The following is a 26,082-nucleotide window of genomic DNA, read 5'->3' as shown; positions in this document are numbered from 1 at the left end:
TTTCTTTCTTTTCTTTTTTTTTTTTTTTTTTTTGGGAGACAGAGTTTCGCTCTTGTTACCCAAGCTGGAGTGCAATGGCGTGATCTCGGCTCACTGCAACCTCTGCCTCCTGGGTGCAGGCAATTCTCCTGCCCCAGCCTCCTGATTAGCTGGGATTACAGGCACGCACCACCATGCCCAGCTAATTTTTTTGTATTTTTAGTAGAGATGGGGTTTCACCATGTTGACCAGGATGGTCTTGATCTCTTGACCTTGTTGCGATCCACCCGCCTCAGCTTCCCAAAGTGCTGGGATTACAGGCGTGAGCCACTGCACCCGGCCAACTATAATTTCTTAGACATATTTTCAATCTTCAACCATCATTCCCAGCTGCCTCTTCAAAATTTCAATTATTTTGACATGATTAAACCTTTTCCTTGAAGTTGTATTCTTTTAATTCCATTCAGGATTCTTTCATTCATTTTTTAAAAATACTAGTTGAGGCCAGGCACGGTGGCTCACACCTGTAATCCCAACACTTTGGGAGGCTGAGGCAGGCGGATCACCTGAGGGCGGAAGTTTGAGACCAACCTGACCAACATGGAGAAACCCCATCTCTACTAAAAATACATAATTAGCTAAGCGTGGTGGTATATGTCTGTAATCCCAGCTGCTTGGGAGACTAAGGCAGGAGAATCACTTGAACCCAGGAGGTGGAGGTTGCTGTGAGCTGAGATCGTGCCATTGCACTCCAGCCTGGACAACAAGAGGGAAACTCCATCTCAAAAAAAAAAAAAAAAAACTAGTTGAGTGACTACTGTGCATAGTTATACATTAAGGATATTTTAGTGAACAAGTTTTTTTGGAAATAGGATAATATTTTAGAGAATGATACATCATGATGCCAGAGTCACTGAAGGTGCACAACTCCATATTAGTGATATAGTGGGATCTGCCTCTGCAACTCTGAATGTAATCTGTGAATAAACACAAATTTTCCAATCAGAAAGCAAGGATTTGGTTGACTTTCATTTTCAAATGTTTGGTACTTAAGATTCATATTCATAGTACTCTTGCTCTTCCTTTGCTTGTAGTTTAAAATAGAAAGCCCTAACCTTTTAGATAGGTTTGATTATAATTAAAGCTTTTCATTGATTTTTATTAGAGTGTAAACTACATGCCTATTTTCTGTGTGAATTGTTGAATAGCAAGTTACAAAAGAACTGACCTGAATATTCTAATTTACGTTAGCTCTTATTTCTTCAGAAGATACCTTAAACTTACATCTAGCTGCACGTGAACTGAAGACACAGTATAAATGCTTTGGACATTGATTCCTGGCCTTTGAGTGTTGATAACTTCCTAAAAGGAGTCATACTACACAGTTTTGCATTGGTTTCTGGCAAAGTTGCTTTAATGATCTTAATTTTAAAGGCCTTTTATTACCCTCAACAAATGTAACCTCTTGACAGATAACCTTTTAAGAATATGTTTTGAAAAAAATGATGACCAGTTGTAGTTAAGAGACAAGTAGAACTGATTTATGTCGTTTGTGCCAAACCACTTAAAGAAATGCGTCATATTTTCTTGGGAAGCTTCTTGATGAGATAAAAGTCTAGCGTTTCGTCTTCATGTGAATTCACCCATGAGAACTGCTGCCCATCATTTCTGCATTCCATTCTAGTGACTTTTCTTGTGGAAACTATACTCTACGTTTTAACTGGGGGATGCTTTATTTCTTTATTTGGACTACTATTTAGAATTGCTTACGTATACATTTTATGGTGTGCTCTTGCAAAAGAGCCTCTGTAGGCATGTAAGGGACCAACACAGCAGGAACCAGTTTGAAAATTTGACCTTAAATACCACCACATGCATGTTCATCCTTTAACAAGTTGTTAGGAAAAAAAAAAAAAAAAACTACATTTTTTTAGACTTTGGTAGAAGTTTACTGCAAGTCCATTTGTAGCAACAAAAATGTCTGACTAAAGACTTAAATTTTTATTGAGAAGTGTGTTTTACTTAAGTATAAATCAAAACACTAGTCTTAGATGAAGGAGAATAGGCATGGATTGAACTCAGTGGTAAATTTTTAGATACATATTTGGAGATGGTGAGTAGAGTCAGGCATACTTAAGTTTGAATTGAAATTTTGCTCTGCAAACCTCATTTCTTTTCTTTTTTTTTTGAGATGGAGTCTCACTCTGTCACCCAGACTAGAGTGCATTGGCCCAATCTCGGCTCACTGCAACCTCCTCCTCCCAGATTCAAGTGATTCTTCTGCTTCAGCCTCCTGAGTAGCTGGGATTACAGGCGTGCACCACCACGCCCAGCTAATTTTTGAATGTTTGTAGAGACAAGGTTTCACCATGTTGATCAGGCTGCTCTCGAACTCCTTACCTTGTAATCTGCCCACCTTGGCCTCACAAAATGCTGGGTTTACAGGTGTGAGACACCGCACGTGCCCTCAAACCTCATTTCTTAAAAATGAGGAAGTACAGATATACATATTAGAATATGTAGTTGTAAAATGCCATTGTTCATATATTTTGATTCAACAAACTCTCGAACACAGTTCTGTTAAGTCCTGCCAAATAATTTGATACTTGGACACATTATTTGTGTTATGAGATTCCTGGTACATCCTGAGATGTGAAATTACCATTTTTTTTTCTCATGATACACAAACAAATCCTTTCTTACTAGACAGAAAAGAGAGCAAGCACTGGAACTGGGCAGACCTGTGTGGATCCTACCTCTACCACATTTTAGCTGTTTATCTTTCTCCAAGTCACTCGATAACCCTCAGTCATAAAATAAAATAAAATACTAATAACGACACTTCTCAGTGTGTGAGAACAGAAGGCGGCACATATGTATATACATGTGTGTATACACATATAGATACATATATGCATATATACATGCATGCCTGCGTATGAGCACAAATACATTCAGTTCCTAGCATGTGCAAATTACCCTATATTGATGCTCAGTAAGGAGTAGCTGTATTTATCTATCCTTCATTACCTGTTTTAGTCTCTAACACATTTTTCTGTCATTCTTACTTCCTTACATTCTTAGCACATCCCATTTCATTGAAAAGATCAGGCACAACAGCCTGGATTCTTTCAACTTTACACTCTGTACCTCAGTATTTCTTGATTAAGTGTCCTTTCCTCTTGCCTAAAAACAAGCTCTACTTGGTTCTATTATTTTGCTTCTGCAAAATCTTGCTCTTCTCTCTCCAAGCTCTGCATTTTTCCTCTCCCCAGCTTCCTCTTCATAGTTCAGTTTTGCTACCATATTCTTTTTTTCTTCTGGCAAAGTGGCTTTCTGTGCGTCTCCTTTGGTCTGTGCTCTCATGCTTGTTACAGAGTGGCTGGGGGCAGGAACTGTTTCATTATTGAGAGACTTTTCATGTCAAAGAAAAAAACAGATCTTGTGCTAAATGATTAACCTCAAACATTGCAGGCTATTTTCAGGCACTGCAAGCCTCATGGCTTAGGAGATGGAACACTAAGTTATACGTGGTTGAGCTGTGAATATTCGCCCAGGAATTATTTGCTCTTGAAATTGCTTTTTATACTTTCACCTTTTAGTTTGATGTTACAGAAAGTTCACCTAAATTATTTACATTTCAAGTCACATTCGAGTTTTACTTTTAGTGGTTGCGAATTGCATTAAGGAATGGAGCAAGATTTTAGTAAAATTGTAATATCCATGAAATTTTCAGTGCTAAGGTGCAAAACTGTATAATTCCATTTGCAAGCCACATTTAGAAAGTGTATCTTGAACAAGGATTGCTTGAAGTTTATTGTCATGATAATGGCTTTAAAGGGTAGTAGATAAAACTCATCATTGGAAAGGACTTGATCATGTGCTCTATCTCATAGAAATTAATTCTGTATAGTTGATGTGAAAAACCAATTTAGAATGAACAGATATGTAGAACACTGTCGGTTACTTTTTATTTTAATTTGGAAATTGGGGTAACAGTCCAGGTTTCAGGATTTAAATTACGGTGTGATAACACATTAATTTATAGCTCAAGAAAGTAAAATACACCTTTATTAAAGAACTGAGTTGAACATTTTTCTGTTTTCTTCAACCTGACATTTTCCCATTTTGTTGTTCTTAAATGAATAAGATTCTTAGAATCAAAGTCATTATAGCTGTAAAAATCATTTTACTTAAAAGAAAAATTGCCAATCTGAATAGAAGTTGAATGACATTCCTTAATGTGCTTTTGGTGATAAATATGTATTCTTTATTCTCACACATTTTTAGTCACTACATGAATTTTACAGTATTGCTTTAAAAGGAATGAGGCATCATTTTATTCTTTCTGCCAAAATAATACATGCTAGGTATTTTAATCATGCATTTTATTTAAAATATATACCAAAATCAATGAAAAAGGCAAAAGCATGCATTTAAAAAAATAAGTACATTTATATAAACATCAGTTTTTTATTCTTAATTCATTAATTGGCTTCATAATAATTTTAAACATCATATTAATATAATTGTCAAAATATGGACAGATACCTTTTCAGATATTGTTATATCTGAGAGAACATGTTTTTATCCATATTTAAGCCATTTATATTTAATTAGATGTATAATTAATGAAGCATTCTCCATCATATATTGTTTTAATTTTTTTGTCTACTTAGATTAACCTCAAAAGGCAGCCTTCTTTTGCTGTTTTTGGCATAGTCTTGCTTATTACATAGTAAAATTATGAACATTATAAAAAATGTAGAGGCTACAATATTTCTTCTTGAAAGCAAGCACTTGAACCTTCCCTGTGTTCATCATTCTAATTATGGTTACTCATTCTAGCAACATACCTTTATTGAGCTCTTGCTATCTGTGTGGCTGTGTTGTAGGCACTGGAGATAGAGCTCCCTCCCCCACCCAAAAAAAAGAGAAGTCTCTGCCCTGCTGGAACATACAAGAGGTTTATTACATAAGAGCAACACCAATTAGCCTTTAAAAACCACATGGCATTGACATTTGCAATAATAACTTGTCAGTTTTATTTGAATTCCATTTTAATAATCATGTGATGGGTTCTCTTCTTTGAAATTACTGTCATGTACGAGTAACCAGGTTTTCCTTGGACAAATGTGTTGGTGTCAAAGTTAATGTGAACCTGCTGACTGAAGATCTTTTTTGGCCCTAATGTTTTAGGGTTCTCCCACCATGTCTTTCTAGACGGGGACACGCAGCCCCAAGAACGACTGATCAGCCAGTCATTAGGGGAAAACATCCTGCTCGCTCAAGGTCGAGTGAGCACTCTAGTATCAGAACACTGTGTTCTATGCACCACCTTGTCCCTGGAGGGTCGGCGCCACCTTCTCCGCTTCTGACAAGGTCGCTCTTCAGTGTCCCCCTGAGCATTCATGTCTTGCCTCCAGGTGTTGGTGTGGTGTTGTACCTTCCTGAGCACTCGAAGCTTTCACTCATTATGACACCATAACTTTTAATCCTTTCTTTGTGACACTTAAATCTCTCCCACATCCTCTATTACTTGCATCTATCTTCACTGTGCTGGTGGTATTCTATAGTTTCTGCCAATTAGCTCTCATTGAAAATTAAATTTGGCTGTGTTATGTCCTTTCATCTGTTTGTGGCATATTCATATATAATTTTTTAGTTATGTGAAATTTCTATGATAAGTTACTTGGAGTTAAATGTGTGCTTACTTTAAAAAGCATAAGAGGAATTTTTAAAAATCTTTTATATCAGTAAAGTGTTAGAATGTTTTAAAGTTCTTTAGTTGGAAAAGTATTTAAATACCAACAGATGGAAGTCAGCTTAACCCTGGGCAGTAGTAATATATCTCCACACTTCTCAAATTTTATTTGTAATTTTAATATTTGCACCAGTGCATTTCATAATGTGTCCAGGATTACTTTAAATATCTTTCAAATTTGTTCCTATTTATAGAAATAAAGTACAATTGAGTGATAATTTATAAAAGTCTGCAGTTAGAATTCTTATTAGTTATATATAATTCTACAGTATATATCAATTTAATAGTAGCAATTTAGGCAATAGCGTTTCTTATCATGTTTACCCATATTGTTAAGATCTGGATGCTGTAATTAGATATATTTGGTTCACTACTGCCAAAAATGAATAACTTGCCCAGATAGAACAACTTAATAGAAAGTTAATGAAAAGAAGTGAATGGGATTCTGCTCAGTTTAAGAATTCATTATGTAGAACTGTGTGTGGTGCACATTGCCCTATCTCATTTAACCCCTTTTTGTAATATTCCATTTACACATATCATAAAAAGTGTTTGATTCTGCTCCCATTGGCCCAGTGAGGGGCTTTATGTCTATTTTAATAGTAACAGGAAGGAGGAAAAGATTTTTGTCAGACCACAATGGAATTTTATTATTTCCACTTTGCTTTTTGCCTGCAGAATGCACCGACAGAGAAGTCCAACACAATCTCCTCCAGCAGACACATCGTTCAGCAGTCGCAGGGGAAGACAGCTCCCACAAGTGCCAGTGAGAAGTGGCAGTTTAGAACAAGGTATCCGATAAAGAGAGATCATTGTCCAAAAATCTTGGATTTGAGAACCTCTTCTTTTTACACTCCTTTTATTGAATAAATAGTATTTTGATTATGTGTAGTTTGCTGAATCCTAAAAATTTAATTTTCTTACAATTTTATCCCCAACACCTAGTGACAGTGGTTCATGGCATGCACTCAGTTTTTGCTGAGTGAGTTTTGCTGGATGAATGAATTTTAAATGGTTGTTTAACAGAAGGGATGGAGGCCGAGATCTTTTTCCAAAGGGACAAAGGAAGAAAATAAAATTTTGAAATCTCAGTACAACATGGCGTTTTATGTGTTAAAAGAATACTTTACCTTTTAAAAGATTTTTTTAAGTTAAACAATCATACTGAATCCTTTGCTTATGTTTTTAATTTAACTTGATTAGCAGTAGCCTATATTTAATACAAGTTTGATGATAAAAAAATGACAGAACACGTTTTAGTATCTTCAACAGTTTATATTGCTTAAAGATTTCCATATTTTATGCATATATTATTGTGTCATTTTCTGAGCAACAAAATTGGAGAGAGAGAGAGAGAATGTATACGGTCTGTGTTTAGTAGAAACTAAATTCTCTAAACTACCTGAGCTAGATGATTTAGACATTGGGTTAAAATAGTCAGTATTCTCATGCAACCCAAAGTGCTATCACATATCTTAGTAGGTGAAATGACTTGTTATCATTTTTTATCACATATTTTTAATGGGGGATTTGGTAAGCAATTTACTAAAATAATTTCTACTTTGGGATTGTAATATAAATGTAGTAGATTTATATTTGAGATATTTATTAAAAATCTTCATCTCTATAAAACAACTGAAAGGTTAACACTTTGAGTATTTTTTTTTCAGCAGTGTTGACTGTTGCTATTGGAAAACTTGCATTTCATTTTATATTGAGGGTACTGGGATATGTATTTTTCTCACTTAATTGAAGTGCTTTACTGAATGTATCACAGAAATGTTAAAGATCTCAGAAGGTGAATCCATTGTTTCAAAGACTGATGTGGCATAGTTTGCCATGCAGAATACTTGATTTTAGAAAAATTAGTGTAGATTTTTAATGGTATCAACTTATTAATAGAGCAATACTGGTGTGATAAACTCTGGGTTTGTATTTGTAAAAATACATTCTATTGATAAACCATGCTTTAGTTATCAGGGTTGCTGAAAGGATATTCATTTAGTGAATCATAAAAATATGATGCGTTGTGAAACTGACTTTCTTTTATAAAATAGCAGTTAATTCATTGGAATTATCAATTGACGTTTTAAAATTTTTATCCTCTGGGAACATTATAAGATTTTCATAATTAATCTGGCAATAACCCAGATGAAGTTATTTTAAAATTTATTTTTTAAAACAAAAGTTGGTGTTTATTTCAATTATCTATTCATGAGCTCCTGTTGCACAACTGAAAGAACTAAAATTTGGGTGTTTACAAACTCAGTCTTACCAATCATAGTTTGCTAAAGATTGATATTCTAAAAGTCATGTGCTCCTAAAATTCTTTGCATTTCCTCCGGTTGCAAATAAAACATTTTATGGGTTCAAAAGCATATAATGTTACTGCATATAACTCTCCTATAGTGAGATTATGGTTACATCATTTCTGTAGAAATGAGAATTGCTTCCACAAAGTCAGTTGGATTGTCTGTTGCATTTTGGTTTTTTAAAAAGCTCATGTTCTATTGTTAATATCAATGTTACTGTTCATGATATTCGTATTCACAGCTGTCTTTCAGAGAAATCATCAGTTTGTAAGAATTGAATTGAGGTGGGAAGAAGGGAATGACTACATTGGTGGAGTTATTTTGATATTTAATATGACAAATACACTAATAAGAACTTTTAGTCATTCGAATTTCCTGAAATATATGATCTTTAGAGTTATATACATACAGCTTTTAAAAAATATGACACAGAGCATGTATTTTATATATCTATATATTGAAATGTTCTATAAATAAAATAGACCTGGTGTTTTTTATGATGTAAATATGTGCGTTGGGACTTTTGGTAAATGAACTTACTGTCTGCCATTATCTTACTATGGTTCTATTTCAAAATGAACAGTCCGCATGACAGCTTTGCATGTCCTAAAATATGTTTTCAAAAGTAAATTTTTAATTTGATTTATGAGTTAGATAGGATTTAGCATGTTCTATTTAAGATTGATTTCATTGTTGTTCTTAAGGCTATAGAATTATTTCATTTTATTCTTTTTATATTATTTGTTAAACTTTAGCTCCATCTCCCATGAAGATTAATGCTGACCACAGTCTATTACAATCGATTAAGCCCCTACTGCACTTGACTTCCTTCCCATCTTTTCTGTCTTTTTATTTTTAACAAAGGGGGTTTTCTGTTTAAAAAATAATAATTGAGTCAATAAACAGATGATTGGTAAGAACAAATATTTCAAATGGTTTAGATTACCAGATAGTGATACAGCTTCTTGAGGCACTTATAAAATAATTTTATTCATACACAGTTTCTGGGTACAGTTATCTACATTACTGATTTTAGAATGTATGCCAAGACAATTTGACTGTTTCACTGCAAGTATGTTTTTTCTTGTAAATCAAATATACCAGTCTCTATTTATACCATAAAGGCAGTATTTCTTATTTTAAAGGGTAGCGTATCACTTGAAAAGACCTGTTTACTCAATTTTTAAAAAGATGTTTTAAAGTTTCTTTTAAAAATTGAGAATGCTAGCCTATTTGCTACATAGAGTCTAATTATTATAAAGTAGATTTAGGGGAAAAGCAAAGAGGTGATCACAATACAGATTTTTGAGATAAAGTAGTTGAAAACTTTAGCCTTGTAATTTAAGTAACTCTAATGGTATGTGGTAATTGAAAGCAAAGACTTGCACAAAATTTTTTCTGGTTATATTTCAACATGATATCTCAGCATATGCCTTATGTAGAGTCAGATTGAAAGCAGCCTAACTGGTTGTGTAAAAATAGATTTCTGAAGCCAACCAGTAACTTTTTTGTGTGTGTGCTCAACTGGATCTTTTAAAGAAGTATTTAGAGATCATTCACAAACTAGCAGTAAATGTGCTAATTATGTTTTATATCTTCCATTATTATATCACCTACTTAAAACCCCATTGATATTCCTCTTCAGAAATACAGAAACAGGCCATTAGTCCTCTGTAAGTAGTACACCAATAAAGAGTTGGACAAAATGTCTAAGAAGTATAGTCTCTACAAAGCAACTAATTTTACTTTGATATATTTTAATATAATTAATTTGAGAAGAAAAAAAGATTACTTAAATTTTTCATGTGGAAAATGATACAGAAAATTCCCATAGTGCAAACAAAGTGTAAAAATGGAATTTATTTTTTGTTTATCAGATAAAAAAATAAATTTCATTTTATCATATGAGCATATGAGCCTTCATCATATGAACTTTCATTTTTGAAATAATAAAAATTTTTGTTATGAAAACTAATTATGCTTTTAAATGCTTTTACAAAAAAATCACAATGGAATTAAGATGTTTTAATAAAATTGGTACTGAAATACTATACAGCTCTTAAAAGAAAGGAAAAAAAATACAGAATATATTTTTAAAATGCCAAACATACTAATTTCCCAATGTTTTTGTTTCATTTTTAATCTTTAAATTGCTGTATTCATTCTTTCTTTGATTAATTTTAGTACCATATATGGGAACTCATGGTTTTTCATTGTAATTTATCATGTCACATTATATGTTATGCATTTTAATTATTCATGCCTTTGTGTTAATTCACATTTCCATGTCTAACTATAAATTTGCTGATTTCTTTCTTTTGTTTCCATCATTATGTGCATTTAATTCATTGAAGAACAAGAAAAATATAACTCTTCCACAAAAGGTAAATATTAACATAACTTTTTAACCATTTAATATTGTTACTTTTAAAAATAGTAATATACAAGAGTTATATAACTGTATTTATTGAATAATGAGCAAAATTAGTAGGTAGTTATTTTCCTGAAATGATTTTGTAGTGTATTTGATATTAATTCTTTCATATTCTGTGTTCACATCAAAGAGATTACTTTAAAATTAATGTTTTTTAAAAAATTTTATTTATCCACACTGACAACTAGAAAACAATTCTCCTTAGAAAATGACATTTTCTTTGTTTCTTTTTGTTTGCATTCCTCTGCTCTCATAGATGAAAGATTTAATTTTACCTTCTATTCAGTGTAATATCTGGTAAAATAGAAAATCCCTGTATTTTACCTTGCAGATAATGGTAATCTTAGTAAATGTACTGGCCCTTGCTGCAGTCATACATGTGGGGAGCTGCTGCCTAAATATTACTTCTGTTTTCCTCAGTACTCTTAAAATATCCATTAATTTTACTTTTCCGAGAGACATAGGAGAGGAAAACCATTCAGCATGTTTGGTCTTTGCACTTGAATTTCAAGTAGGCTATAGGCTTCACTCCAAAGTCATATGCTGCCCACACCATTTTCTTTTCAGAGTTACTGTTGGCCTGATAATTAACTATTTGAACAGGAGTTTTCAGCTTAATGTGAACAGGGTAATCATACTTGATAATTATATAATTCTGTATAATTTAACAAAAGCACATTTTCTCAATATTTGAAAGTGGACTAACAATTGAACTAATTTGTTGCCCATAGTAACAACAAATTAACTCAAAGCTGGTTCTGAAAATAACATCATTCCTATTTTATGAATAAGGAAACAAGTTCAGAGAGATTATGACATCTGCCCAAACTGCTAGTCTACTACAAATCCAAATCTTTTTACTTTTGACCTTTTCCATTACATGATGGTGTATTCCATTTTAAGAAGCACAGATCCCAAATATATTCTGTTGCTCCTAGTATATTTATTATGTGTTATGTATCTCAGTGTTAGAAAAAGAAAATTTTAAATTACATATTTAATCTGAATTTATAAAATATATTGTAACTATATTCAGGTATTATATATATATATACATATATAATTCTGGCATAGTGTCTGACTTATTAGGCAATACATATATTAATAAAAAATTAAAAATTAAATGAGATCAAGATGTTTTGGCCATAGATTTTGCATAGGTTCTAGCCATCCTGCATTTTTAGGTCAGATATTGGAAACACAACATTAGATTCAGTAGTACAAAAATGACCATTGCATTTTTACTTAGATACAGAAGAAATGTAGTTGGATTTGCAATATAAATTTTAGTGTAATAAAAGTATTAGATTGATATTAGAAATGGGCCATGATCTAATTCTTTTATCGAAAAGAATGAAAAATATAGTAATTCTTCATTTAGTGCCCTTCCCTTATATATTACTGGGCAAAAGCTAGCTAAATAAAACAAAACAAAATCCGTAAGTATAACCTAAAGTCTGCATGAAATATGCACATTTAGGGCGTCTCTTCAGAGCATGTCAATTTATGGTTTTGTACACTCAGTGTGTCCTGGCTGAGATGTGTCATCACCCCTCCAAGTGTTCCTCGGAAACAGGATGTAGAAGTGCCTCACAGAGTAGACCACATTATTAGAAATAAAAAGAAGCACATCCCAAAATACATCCAGCATGGTATAGGTCAGAAAAAGGATGCTGCACTTCTCCTTAGGGATTTCAGATAAAGCAGTTTAGCCACTGAGCGTGGCTCTCAAAGCCTCGAAAGGATAGAAGCAAGGTCAAGAAATTTCACTGAAGTCATATTTTAAGCTCACATAAACCAAAGGAAAGGAAAAGTTAACAGCATAGAAATCCCACTGCTGCGAGCTGAAGTTTATCTTTGCTGGAATCCATCTTATTGGAGAATTCAGGTGATTGTGAGTGCATCCTGGATAAATGAAGACCAGTACACAAGCTAAGGGGCTCATTAGTCTGGGTCTATTTTTTATTAATTGTAGATAAACCTGTAGAACAACCAGTGATTACAGTTTGCCAAGGACTTAGTGTTTTCCCAAGATGCAGGACTTTCAGTGCTAAAACTGGGACAGTTCAGAGCAAACAAGGATGATTGGTTACCCTATAGGGAACCAGTCTATTAATTTTCCAGCATGTTTGTAAAGTCACATAAAGAGAAGTGTAAAATACTCAATACATTACTAATGGTAGGTAGAATATATTGAGCACTTTCTACATGTCAGTGACTCTACTAAAAGTGTTACATATTTATCTCATATTGTCACAGCAACCTGAGATGTAACTATTTGTATCCTTATTTTCCTGCTGAAAAGCTAAAGGTTAGATTAAAAACTTGGCCCCTTATCAAACAGTAGTTCATTTTGTAAATGATAGAATAGGTAGTGAGACCCAGGTCTCTCTCCAGAGAACTTGTTCTTAACCACTTTGCTCTGTAGGCTCCTCAACATTCAAACAGTATTTACTGAGTACCTGCTTTGCATGCATCCCTATGTAATTATATTAACACATATACAACTGCAAGGAATGTTTTTTCACCCCTGTTTTATTGAATAAAGTGAAAGAGGTTAAGTTGAATGCCAAAGGTAAGAAAGCTGCTATGAAGCTGAACCAGATTTTGATTCCACAGCCCATGTTCTGTGCCTTATATCATGTTTCTGTAACAATCACCACTCACAACACCAGAATTTTGGAGAAGCCCATTCAGTTTTTCCTTCCTTTCTATATTGACTTAGTTTTGCACCACTCAGTTAAACCCTCTACATCTGGAGTGCTCCTCAAATTGCAGTAAAACTTGAGAAAATGACAATCTTGTATTTGAATAAAGATAACACATCCATTGGCTTGAAAAGTTAACCAAGGAACTGTAAATGTTCATACCACTTTGTTTATGTTTTCACTCCCTCTTTTATGTTGAAAGCTGAAAGACCATATCATTGTAGTTTTCACAAACTGCTTTATAGGCCTATTTTAAATTATTCATTCTAAAAGTAAGCCAATTTTTCCCTCTCTGCTACATTTCTTGGACAGTTTTAAAGAGCCCATGAATGTAGTTTGGGGGCATCGAAATAATGATATAAGAAGATCAAAACTGAACCAGAAATTAAATGACTTCAAGGTGAGAAAAAATGTTACTATCATAATAAATTTATGATTTATATGCCTTTAGGTAGTATTTTAAGTGCATTAAGTTTTTGGCTCTTGGAAGCAATTTTGAATCGTAACAAAACACATCATATTATCTTTTCTACAAATATGAATTTACTTTATTGTCATAGTGTATAATTTATACACATGAAGAATGAAAAGCAAGTAGAGTTAAGTAAGTAAATTATTTGAATAGGAGCAAAGGAAATACCATTTTGGTGCTTTTTGTTTTTCTGTTTCACTAATAAAATATGTAATAATTATTATAACTAGATCATAGATATAGTAACTAAATCTTTAGGATTGTCTCTATAAAAATATCAACTATATTTTTAAGTACCAGGTTTCTTTAATAAATTCTCAAATAAGTTAACTGTGCTTTCCTTCTTTATGTGTCAGCAAGAACAGTTTGAATGCTAAGTTATGCAAACTATATTTTCCATGAAACTTATGGGCATTAACTTTAATTTGGTGAAATTCAAGTAAAGCAAAAAACATTAATTTTAGTAATTTTTTGTACAGTTGTATAAATAAAATTTAAGCACATTTCAATAGCGTACTGTGGTTGTGGAGCACATAAGAACAAATTATGTACCCTTGCTAAAATAAGTAAACCAATTTTTGCATTTTTCAGAATCAGCATTCTTTTAACTGTCATTAAGTAGCAGTTTACATTTTATTAGTAGTATTAGGTGTATATTAGGCTAGATGAATTATGTTTGGTTATTGTGTGTTAAGATTTTGAAAATACAAGTTTCTTAATATTCCTGGGCATTGCTTGTCCTTAACACCTATGAATGTTTATGAATATTTACTCATAAATATTTAGTGCTCCATTAGGAAAAGTAATTTATTCATTTCTTTTTTTTGGCACAGTCTCATAAATATATTGTTATTCTAGCCTTCTCTTTAAACTTCAGAAACCCAGAGGGTTAAGCAGATTGATTAGAAAAATTCAGAAGTTATGCTTTTGACCCTATTTTCCCATTTGGTGATTCAGACATGTTTATTTATAATAGTATCATAGGCTTTTAAAGCTTCAAAGGATTTAACACATATTAACCAAGACAGAACTTGCAACAGAGATCTAACCGAGGGAAAAGAGATGTCTAACCGTGGACAGCCTCGTTGACGTATTTTCTCTAAAGTTGTATATGTTCTCCAAATATTGTAAAACACAGGAAAAGACTTTCAGAAGTCAAACTTGAATTTAGCAAAGTAGTGCCAATCAAGTATTTCAGGATAGATTCTGTATCCATTAGTATTATTGGAATAATGAAAAATTTTGACTAAACATTTTAGAGATCTCTTGATATAAATAACATGACTTCCTCAGTGATTGCTTTTGTTATCCCCCAAAGAAAGCTTAATTACACACGTTTCTTTTTATAAAAATTGCATTTGAAGTGCATCTTACGGGAGACAGTGCTGCCTCTCAAAACCTAAACAGGTTTTTAAAAGCTGTTTAACTTTGTGTAACCCTAAAGGACAAGGCAAATGACGGATTATTTCATAAGAGCCTGACTTTCTTACTTGTCAATAACTAGTATTTTCAGTGACACTCTGGGAATTGGCAGTTTTGACATTGAGAAATGATGTCTGGAGTTGGAAATCCTGAGCTTTGTTTTAGATAGTTCAGTGGGAATAAGCACACTGAAACAGGAGATGATCTTGTGGTTTTGGCTTCAGTGAGACTTGAGTGAATATATATACAAATTGCCTCTTTCACCTTATGTCAATGTTCAGTTTCGCTTATCTAGACTAAACATAGGTAGCTTGCTTTAAAAGTCCTTAAGGCAATGTGGTGTTTTCACTTATGTGTTATTTACTTATTGCATTTTCTGTTTCTCATGCTGGTAGATGTTCATTTTATTAGTAGTTCATGGATAGGTGATTATTTTATTGGTAGATGCTAGATAGATGTTCTTTCATTGTTTACATTGTTATAGCATAATCCTTAACAGCCAAGAGAATTATACAAGGTCAAAAGGGGAACTACTTGGAACCTTTTTACACTTACAAGTTGAAATCCATTTTATTCCAAGAAAATGCCCCAGAACTAGGAAATTTCTACATAGTGAAAATATTTTAAACATTTAATTGTTACATATAGGATATATGTGTGTGGAGATGTGGAAGTTGGATATGCTCTATGTCAAAGTTTCTCACTATGTTTGCATGACTCCCAAACTAAGGATGAACATGAAAATAATACATTGCAGTTGACCCACAGCATCCATGGGTTCCACAACGATGGCTCCAACCAACCATGAATCAAAAATGTTAGGGGAAAAAATGATTGGTTGCATTTATACTGAATATGTACAGCCTTTTCTTCCTTGTCATTATTCTCTAAATGATACGGTAAAACAGATTTTTGAGATTCTTTTAAGTCATAAGCCATTTAATAATATAAAAGGGATAGATTTAGGAAAAGGCATATAGGCACTATTTACAAGTAATATAAAAGGGATAGATTTAGAAAAATGCATATAGGTACTATTTACATGACATTTATCTTGTATTTGTTCTTATAAGTCATCTACAGATGAAAGTACATGGGATGAGGTGCTTAGGTTATATACAAATACTATGCCATTGTATATAAGGAATTTGAACATCTGTGAATTTTGGTACATGTTGAGGGGGTGGTCCTGGAATCAATCCTGAACAGGTATGTTTTAAATTGTGAAAACAACATGATAGAAAATGGTGATGTGAAATAAAACTGGTGAATTTCTTTCCTCATAACACCCATAGTAAATTGGAAAATCTTAAAATGCTGGAAAGTAGGCAATAAAGCAAGAGACAAAGTCATTGAGGTTCCTATTTTTGCAAATATGAAAAAAATAAGTATTTTAACAACACCCTATTGAAATACTATAGAATCATAGACTACAACAGCTGGAAGGTTCTCTGAGCAGCCTCTTCTTTTTACAGATAAAAACTCTGTAGTGGAGGGATATATCAGGAATTGATCAAAGGAACATTGATGAACTGATGAATGGTGATGGATCTAGGACTGTAATCTATGCCTAGTCATTCCCATTCTTTGATTCTTACTATTTTGCCACTTTGATTCCAGGTATATGGAGAATGCTTATCCATATAAACAATCCCTATTTCTCTAAAGTCGAAAAAACTCAACAGACACAAGGATTGTATTTTTGAATTTTCAAATTTCAGACTATCTATCTTTTTTGATACATTTTAAGACCTAATTTATATATTAAACATTTAAGATCTTGTCTTCTTTTTCAGTCTCGATATAGCTAAATCTTTTTCATCTTGTTAATCTCAGCTTTTTTTTTTCACTGCAGTCAATAACTGAGACATAGGAAGTGTTTCATTTATGTTCTTCATTCTACCTGACAACTTCTAAATATGCAGTCGTTATCATTGCTCTTCCTGAGAGATGTTCTGGAACAAGAATGGGACTGCACTGTCATGGAACTCTGATTGTGTTGCTATACAGCAAGGAAGCAGAGATACTAATTTTTTTATTCATAAAATACAATAGCACATCATAGTTAACTAGACAGGTTTAAATATCCTGTCCAGATGATATCATGTGTCAACTTTTATACATGTATTAGCTAAACTTGTTAAAAAATAATTTTTACATCAATGTATTTAATAATATAAATGTTCTACTTCTTTCTGTCCTTTTACAGTCATATTTCACCTAATGCTCAAAAATATTAGGAGGTTTAACAATATATTAATATAAATTAATTCTGCCTACAAACACAAACATTTAAAATTTCATGTTCATGTTAATTTCAAGTTGCATAGAGAGAAATGTGAAAGATTTAAGGAATTTTGAGATCCAAGCAAATTTATTTTTCTATAAATTAAATTTATAAATAATATTTTAAATATATGAATGCAAGTTTAAATTATAATGGTCCTAAATTATATGTAACTATAGTGTTTACAGTATTTTAAAGCAAATTACAAATATGTGATAAGTCAAAGAAGTTTCCTAGAAAGTTACATTATCTCTTTGAAGGAAGTTATTTTATAGAAATTTTTAAATGATTGATTAGGGAAGATTTATTAAGGATTTTTAAGGGTATTTTTAAAGTCATAGGCCTTTTAATAATAGGAAAGGGATAGATCTGGAAAAATGCATATAGGACAAACGAGATTATCAAATGATTTTAGTTTCTTCAGAGATTTGTTAAAGCTCATTGACAACACTAAATTAGGAATTCTTAGCAAGGCATGTGAAAAGAGTAGTAGTTATTTTAATTTCTTTATTTTTAATACTAATACTTTACATATGAAGATTGTAATAATTACAGTAATTTGTAAATGATATTTACTTCTCTTATCTTACATACTCCAGGTTTTTTCTTGTTGAGTTTTAGAAAACAAGAAATGATTTCACAAGTATGGTTTTCACTATACTCTTAAAAATAAGTTCCAGTTTTATACTTTCATAATTTTAACATTGAATTGATTTGTGACATACATAGATTAATATGAAAAAAGCCATAGTTTGGAAACAACAATGTATATAAAGCTGGAATAAAGAAAATGGATCTTGTTCAATAAATACCTTTTTGTAAACTAATATATGCTTTTTAGAAAGTATCATTTTTTAAAACGTAAGACACATAATTTAGTTTGTACCTTATACTGAAAGATTTCAATCCTTCAGTGCCTGGGGCAAAAAAGCATTTTTATAAAATTGCAATATTACATATGAGGAACTAGGAGACATATATTTTAATATGTAATCACAAAAGCTATAAGTAATGCTGAAATATAGTCTATAGTAAATATCCCTATCTTTTTACTTTATTATACATAAGCTAAATTTTCATTAAAAGACTAAATGAAATTGCATGATAAGTGTATTTATTGCAGAAAATGAGAGGTATTTTTTAGCTCTTTACTATGTGGCATTTATGACATTTTTAAAAATAAAAATTCTATAGCCTCCCAGTTTTATATTTTCTATGAAGAAATAGCAACTGGCCTTTTAATGGTTTTGTTAGTTTACAATACTATTAACATTCAGAATGTTCCTAAAATATGAATTTAATGCTAAGATTTGTGGGATAATTGGAAAATATTTTATTTAATATTTTAGTTTTGCTGTTGGGTTTTAAATTGTTAAAATGATATAAAAATTTTAAATGATAGTAATCTTTTTTTAAAGGAAGATATTTGAGCTCTCTAGGTTACAGTTAATTTTACTTATGCTAAAATAGTAGAGAGAAAGTCACATTTCAAGGATTCAATTAGTTTTTAATCATTACTACTATTTGCTACACAAATCACATAACTTATAGGAATCATGCCTTCTGGTTCAAATTTATGATAATTATTCTATCTTCTTATATTTGTCTTAATATTTGGCTTGACATATCTGTAATCCAGAAATAATGTCATTTTATTATAGATACATAGTTGAAAAATAAAAATGGAAAACATGCAAAGTTAAAGAATTTCTGCATTTACCCTGAAGGTTTTTCAGTGATTATGAAAAAACTTTTACTGAAGCACAATAACTTGTATAAACAGTTATTTCTGAATATGCACTAACTCACATGCCTTAGGAAATAATGAAAAGTACTACAAAAATATGATATTATGTAATTATCTGGCTTTTTGATAAGAGTAAATAAATGATAAACTATTGGCATTTTGATTCTGTTGCTGGAATCCTAGAGCAAGCAGTGAGGATAGCATAGCAACTGTGTCTTTGTTGGAGAGTCAAGGGAGTCTACTCATTATTTTGCATCATAATGTTAATTTGGAGATTTTTTTTTTTTTTTGCTTTCACAGATTAAATAAGGTCAGTTTTAATTTCATTGGGAGTAAATATAGCAATGATTTGAGGAGGCAAAATGAAATCATTTGGAACCATTTTTAGATTCATTTTAGTTATGTTACCACTGTCTTTTTATGATTTAGTTTACATTTGCAAATAAAGATTTAAATGCAACTATAGCGTAAGCTAAGTAATCCTATTAATGTTTAGAGAAATGAAATGTTGTCCTAGTAAGGTTCAGTCCCTAGATCTGTGTCATACTGCTTCAGGCCAATAGCTGTTGGGATATAATTATCAGTGTCTAAGTAACAGTCTACCCTGAAAATTACATGACACTAAAAGTAAAGTTTGCAAAGCTGTGGACTAATCAATGACAACATTTTTTAGAATAAAGTTAATAGCATTTTCAGAATAGTTAAGCTAACACCATTTAAGTCTGTTTTTATTATTAATTGAGATTGTTTTGAGTTGCTTTAAGCTTTAATCATAGAAAAGAACTAAATTTGCAGTCCATTTGACTTACTCAAAACTCAAAGCAAATGATTGGGCATGTACCCTGAAGTACTCATGCCATAGGCAAAAGACAGAGAGCAGATATTTTCACATTTTCTATATTGCATATGTCTTTCTGTAAATATAACTCACATTTCTGAGTTTCTAATTACTCTTACATAGCATTTTACTGTATAATACTCTTTTTGACTCCTTATATGTTGTCATGTAATAAATTTCTCAACCGCATTTCTCAAGCTCTGAAGTCAACATTTTTAAAGCAGGAGTGAATCATTGCTTAGCTGGCATAACTAAGGGTTGTTGGGGATTTGAGATTAGTTATCTAATTAACTGAATTTAAACAAAGGAAAACATTTTATAATTTAGTGCTAAAAGTATGATTAAAACACTTAGCCACAAATTCCAAATTTTATTATCTCTTGTGCAATTAGTCTGTACTTGAACACACAATAAAAGTTACAGATTGACTTCTTTTTTAAAGTGTGTGTTGGTGTTTTATAATAAAGGATAATAGGCCACATTTAGTAATTGCAATAAAAAAAATTTGTTAGCAAGTGCCTTTATGAACTCTTTATAAGAGATAAAATCATCAGCCAAGTCAATCAGACATATTGACATTGCCATTAATTTCTAAACGTTAGTCTCTTGGCAGAAGCTCCCAGTATATCAGTCACCAATAAACAATTTTCCACACACACAAATGCACACATGAGCACACACACACACAGCCCTACAACTTAAAAATCTGAACACTTGTTGCACAGGTTAAGTTGTCTGGGAAGTTGGCAAAAGTTGTATAAAGTAAACATAGTTCTCGTACAACATAGGTATAATCTTTTGAGTTGTTTACCCTACACATGTCTGTACCTTAGCTGTTTTTTTCTCCTTCATTTGTAAAAATGAAAAATTTAAAGGCAGGGTTTTTCAGTGATTTTGCTGATGATGGATTCTAACTTAGAATAATTCATACTTTGTCAAAGGCTGCAATTCTTGCCCTCCTTTGCTACGAAGGAGATTAATAAAAGCTTAAGGAAAATATATTTATTTACATATTATAAATTAAAGGGCTAAAAGTCATGTATTCATTTTCAAAAATGATGAATTTCATTTATGTGGTTCAGATATAGCCATCAGGAATAGAAAATCTTTTAATAAGTTCGTTTTAAAGACTGGCAAATACTCATGAGAAGCCACTGACAGAAATTAATGATTTATAAGAATGCCTCAATAAAGTAGATACTTAATAATTAAAACAATTTTTAGGTGACTACTCTTAACCAAGGGTGTTAACTGGGTGTGTGCATGCATGTAAGCATGTGCATATACGTGTGATGTGTTAAGTATGCATATTTTTTTCTCTATAAGTGTACATGTGACAAACAGTTGTTTAAATTGAAAACGTTTTCACAATTAAATTTGATTTCACATAATCATTTATGAAGGGAATTGAAAATATTTCATATAAAATCAAGAAATAGAGTATTTATCTTTTGTTACTAACATTTATGTTTCCCATTCTGTGTAACTTGAATCATGTTCATCTTTAGATTAACAGTTGCTAGTACTGTATATTCCGCATTTTGTTTAATTTACTGCTCATGTGTTATTTCTAAATTTTATTTAATTGAAGTCATTTCAAAAGCATTGAAATCTTAAACCATTCAGTTTTTAAGAGGTGCTTCACGTGTTTTAATAGGCTTCCATTATGTGTTTTTGCAGCAAGCTTAGTAGTGGAGGAGCGAACAAGACAGATGAAAATGAAAGTGCATCGATTTAAGCAGACAACAGGGTCTGGTTCTAGTCAAGAACTTGATCGCGAGCAATATTCCAAGGTAAAATTAGTAGTATCCAACCAATACTTTCCCTTTTAAAAATGTGTAGAGTGTGTACCAGGCAGGATTAGCAAGCACCAAATTATAAAAGAAAAGGTATATAATTTTCTTTTCTTATACAATTGGGCCGGACACGGTGGCTCACACCTGTAATCCCAGCAGTTTGGGAGGCCAAGGCGGGCAGATCATGTAAGATCAGAAGTTCGAGACTAGCCTGGCCAACATGGTTAAACCCCGCCTCTACTAAAAAATACAGAAATTAGCCAGGCATGGTAGTGTGTGCCTATAATCCCAGCTGCATAGGAGGTTGAGGCAAGAGAATCCCTTGAACCTGGGAGGTGGAGGTTGCAGTGAGCCAAGATCATGCCACTACACTCCAACCTGGGTGACAGGGTAAGACTCCATCTAAAAAAAAAAGTATCTTTAAAAGATAGTCTTGCATCATAATTTCTACCAAAGCCTGAAAAACTTCTTTCCTCTTGATATTTTCATATGATATAACTTTATTGAAATATTAACTTGGATTTGATTTTTTCTAAAAATATGTAAATATTTGATCTTAAAATCACTTAATGATTGATTAGCATTTGTCAAATTCACATAAATAAGCAAGATATATGAAGCCATTTTGTTGCTTGAACATCATTCAAATATTGCAATTAAGGTATTAAGATATATATTTATAGTCTTAAATACTACTTTGGATTGATATTTGACTATTGATATTTGTGAATGATAAAAATTATGTAACATGAGATTTCCTATTGCCCTGTCTTTAGTAAGAAAAGTAACTGATTTCAAACTTCTAGAAGCTGAAATTTACACAACGTTAAGTGCTGATAAGCATTTAATTTTTATTTCAATAATATGTTCTAAGGAAACACTAAGGAGTTTATAAACTGCTAATATCTGATAATTTTAATTAAAATAGCATAGATTTTTGTTCTTCATGAAGTAATTTTACATATATTATCTGACTTATTTAAAAGCCTTTTTTCTTTTTAGAATACTACAAAAGTAACAGTGGCCATTATAGATTGACCTTTGTTATAATTTGATATCTACAAACTCTTTTGGAGGTAATAACCTATTAGAAATCAAAAGTAAATAAAACTACACTAAGTTAGTATTATTAGCTTGAAATATTGACCTGGAAAAACCTACTTATTTTTAAGCAGCAGAAGTGGTTTATTATCTATCCAGATTTCTATGACTAATTAAAAAAAAAGAGGTGGCTACAAAATATGATTTATCACCAAGACTACTATAGAGTTATGTATGTTTGATACATGCTATCACTTTACGTGTTAGGTTAGATGCAGAAGGGTTTCCAAATGAGACAATGCAGAGGGTCACTGTGATTCAGGGATACCCAACTCCATAAGGGTATTACCAAAAAAATGGTAAGCAAAATAACTTGATGTCCCATAGTGTTGCCTATTTCAGCTCTGTACAGGTTTATCTTCTCTGCAACTTGTTATTTATGGTATTATCACCTAATCAGCCTACTTGTCTGTCTTCTTCATAGATACCATCATTTTTGTTTTCTTACTACAAATGCAATGAGAATTAGAAGGCAGGGTAATTCGGGGTTTTGTTTTCCCTTTATAGTTGGATGCAGAATTCTGAATGTTTCTTTAAACTGGAAATGCTCCTTTAAAGCTGGAAATTTTTATCAGTTTCTTAGCTTTATGTCCAAAGATTAGGTCAAATAGAACAGCAAGGAGAGGTAGAGCCAGTATAGGAAACAAAAAAAGAAGCAACTAAATACTGAAAGCCTTTCTGTATCATCCTGAGCTGGGACTCTAATCATTAATTCGTCAATCCAAAAACTCTAGAAAGTGAAGTACTCAGAAGTCTAAACCACCACTAAGAGTCATAGTAAACCAAAGTAGGTATATCTTGTTAGCAGTAGGTTTACCTTGTTGGGCAGATTCTAAATTCTCTGGCTCATAACATTTAAAACTTGAAAATACCTCAAAATCTTCTACTCCACTTATTTACAAAATTTATGAAAACTGAGGCTCAGAAGCAAAGAGGTAATTTATTAAAATTTGTGTTAAAATTAGTAGAGCCTCTGTATAGCAAAGAGGCCTAAAACAATGGATTTGGGACTTAGGGTATGACTTGTTCTACTTATATCATTCAAATGAACACATTACTCTAGATTGATTCAAAGGTTTCAATCTGGCTTTCGATTTACATACAGTTAAATTAACATGTTCTATCTTTCCTCCCTCCTTTGCACAGTCACCCTTTTTCTTTTCCTCTCTCTCATTGCGTTTGAATATTTTAAAACCTATTACTTTCAGGTACAGTACTGTGGCTCCTAACTTGTAAGAATATAGGATAGGAAATTATATAAGATAAAATAAATGATTAGCCTTTTCTTATATGCCAAGTAGAAGATAAAATATTCTCCACATCTCTAATATTTATATTATATACTAACACAATGTATTTTTTTGTTTTCAGTGTAGCTGTTTTTATTAATTCAAACCTTTCACATACACTTGAGAAATTATCATTTTCATTTTTTTCTTTTACTTCAAATATTTTGTAACTATTTTACAAAGATATATTTTTATGGCTATAATTAAGAGCCAATATTGACACAAATGTTATGAAGATTGAATTTTGGACTTTATTCTTTTATTCGCTCTTTTTTAGTATCTTAATCCATTTGACATTTTGGATAAAGCAACAAACCTTAGGTGAAATTTATGCCAAGAAGAAGTTAGTTAACTATTCTCAAAATACTTTTAACCAACCACTAGTAGAACTGGATTTTTTTCAGGGCAAAACATTGTCAGCCAACTATAATTCCTGAGATGCTTCTTGAAACCAATATCACTTTTAGAAGATTAAATGACCCTAACATCCATCCTGAGTAAGGAATTAGCACTAACTTTGCTTTTGAAAAAGCACAGCAACGCTGCTTACATATCCTTGAAATGTGTCACCATTCTGTTTTTTTATTGGTGTTATACAGAGTTGCATGCCTTAATGATGAAGTGAAATTCATAATTAGAGGCGAATTCACATTTAGGCACTCACAATTTAAAGAGTGTTTATGTTTCTGTAACGCAGGAACAGCAACCAAAAGTGATGTGATGGATTTGGTAGGTAGTCGAAGAGTGTTTGTTATTAGTTATTACTTACTTCTAAAAATAGTAGTATTTTATCATTCCTCTCACATCAATGATTTATTTCCCCTCTGTAGGATTGGTAGAAATTCTTCCTGAGGAATTATGTTCCTCAAAATATAATTTATGTGTTTCCATTAAAATATTAAATTGTTACATTAGAAATTTAACAGATCGTGCCTGATGAAATTCAGAGCAATTAAAATGTTAACATATTTTTGGAAAAAGTAAATTTAACAGTTAAAAGTGAATATAAAAGTATTTCACTTTCTTCAAATAACCAATGTGAGTAAAACTGTGGTGTAATGTCAGAATGATAGATTGTTCTTTATCGTAATATAGAAAAATTTATTATGACATAAGAATTTTGAAATCCCTTTTTGTCTATTTTCTGTAATAACAAAGGTCTGTATACAAGGTTGAAGAAAAGATGGCCTAAGTGAAAGATTTCTTCAGTTGAAAAAATATTTTCATATATACTCACATAACTTTATGCTTTAGTGTATACTGCTTAATATTGTCAAATATCAAATAAGGGGAGCATTTGTTGTGGGTGTCAGCACAATGCTAACAACCAGAACAAAGAATATTGCATATTCTCTCATGGGCAAGGTATCATTCCAATACATTTGAAAACAATAATTACATAGCATCTCTCTTTTAGCACAGTGTTTAAAAAAACCAATAATATAGGAGTTGTGTTTGTAACCCAGCAACAGTGTTAAATTCAGGTTCTACTCTGTGAACATATTGAGTTTTTAGCATATATACTCTAAATCAAAAACAGAACTTATTAAAATGAATTGTGTCAGTCAGTCAGAATCATGGTATTAAATGACTGAATTTGCTGGTAAAACATACTGTCACATTGCTTTCAATACATTATCTTAAATCGCATTACTTTCAGATCAAACAAAGTAATATAAGTAGTAATAGCTCAGTTTGGATACTTTAACATATATGAATTTCCTTTGGATTCTAATTTGGCATATGACTTTGAAGGATAAATCACACAATTATGAAAAATCCTTGGGAAAAATAATTGCATAGATATCCTATACATTAGGAAGTGTTTTCATGCCTGATATGAAATTCTTTTACCAACACATACACATGAGAGGTGATGAAATAAAACTCGCATCCAGCGGATTGCCTGAGCTCAGGAGTTCAAGACCAGCCT

General features: G+C 31.9%; 1 protein-coding gene across 50 annotated transcripts in view; it reads left to right on the top strand.

Moving 5' to 3' along the window:
• RIMS1 (regulating synaptic membrane exocytosis 1) overlaps window positions 1–26,082 on the top strand; it is a 496,468-nt gene that overhangs the window by 380,676 nt on the left and 89,710 nt on the right. For 20 of the 50 annotated variants that reach the window (XM_032275528.1, XM_032275537.1, XM_032275532.1 and 17 more), the window contains 2 exons: window positions 6,422–6,534; window positions 21,644–21,756. In XM_032275528.1, coding sequence (XP_032131419.1) covers window positions 6,422–6,534; window positions 21,644–21,756 — 226 coding nt within the window. Of the gene's footprint in view, window positions 1–5,178; window positions 5,362–6,421; window positions 6,535–10,409; window positions 10,440–13,509; window positions 13,598–21,643; window positions 21,757–26,082 lie in introns of those variants that run through there. The other 30 variants (XM_032275542.1, XM_032275541.1, XM_032275540.1 and 27 more) reach the window with 6 other exon arrangements.

The sequence above is a fragment of the Sapajus apella genome, unplaced genomic scaffold (genome assembly GCF_009761245.1).
Source record: "Sapajus apella isolate SASKATOON/1434 unplaced genomic scaffold, GSC_monkey_1.0 scaffold6, whole genome shotgun sequence".
In the NCBI taxonomy this organism is placed as follows: domain Eukaryota; kingdom Metazoa; phylum Chordata; class Mammalia; order Primates; family Cebidae; genus Sapajus; species Sapajus apella.
Note: the sequence above shows the minus strand (reverse complement) of the source record. Positions and strands in the feature narration are given on the sequence as shown.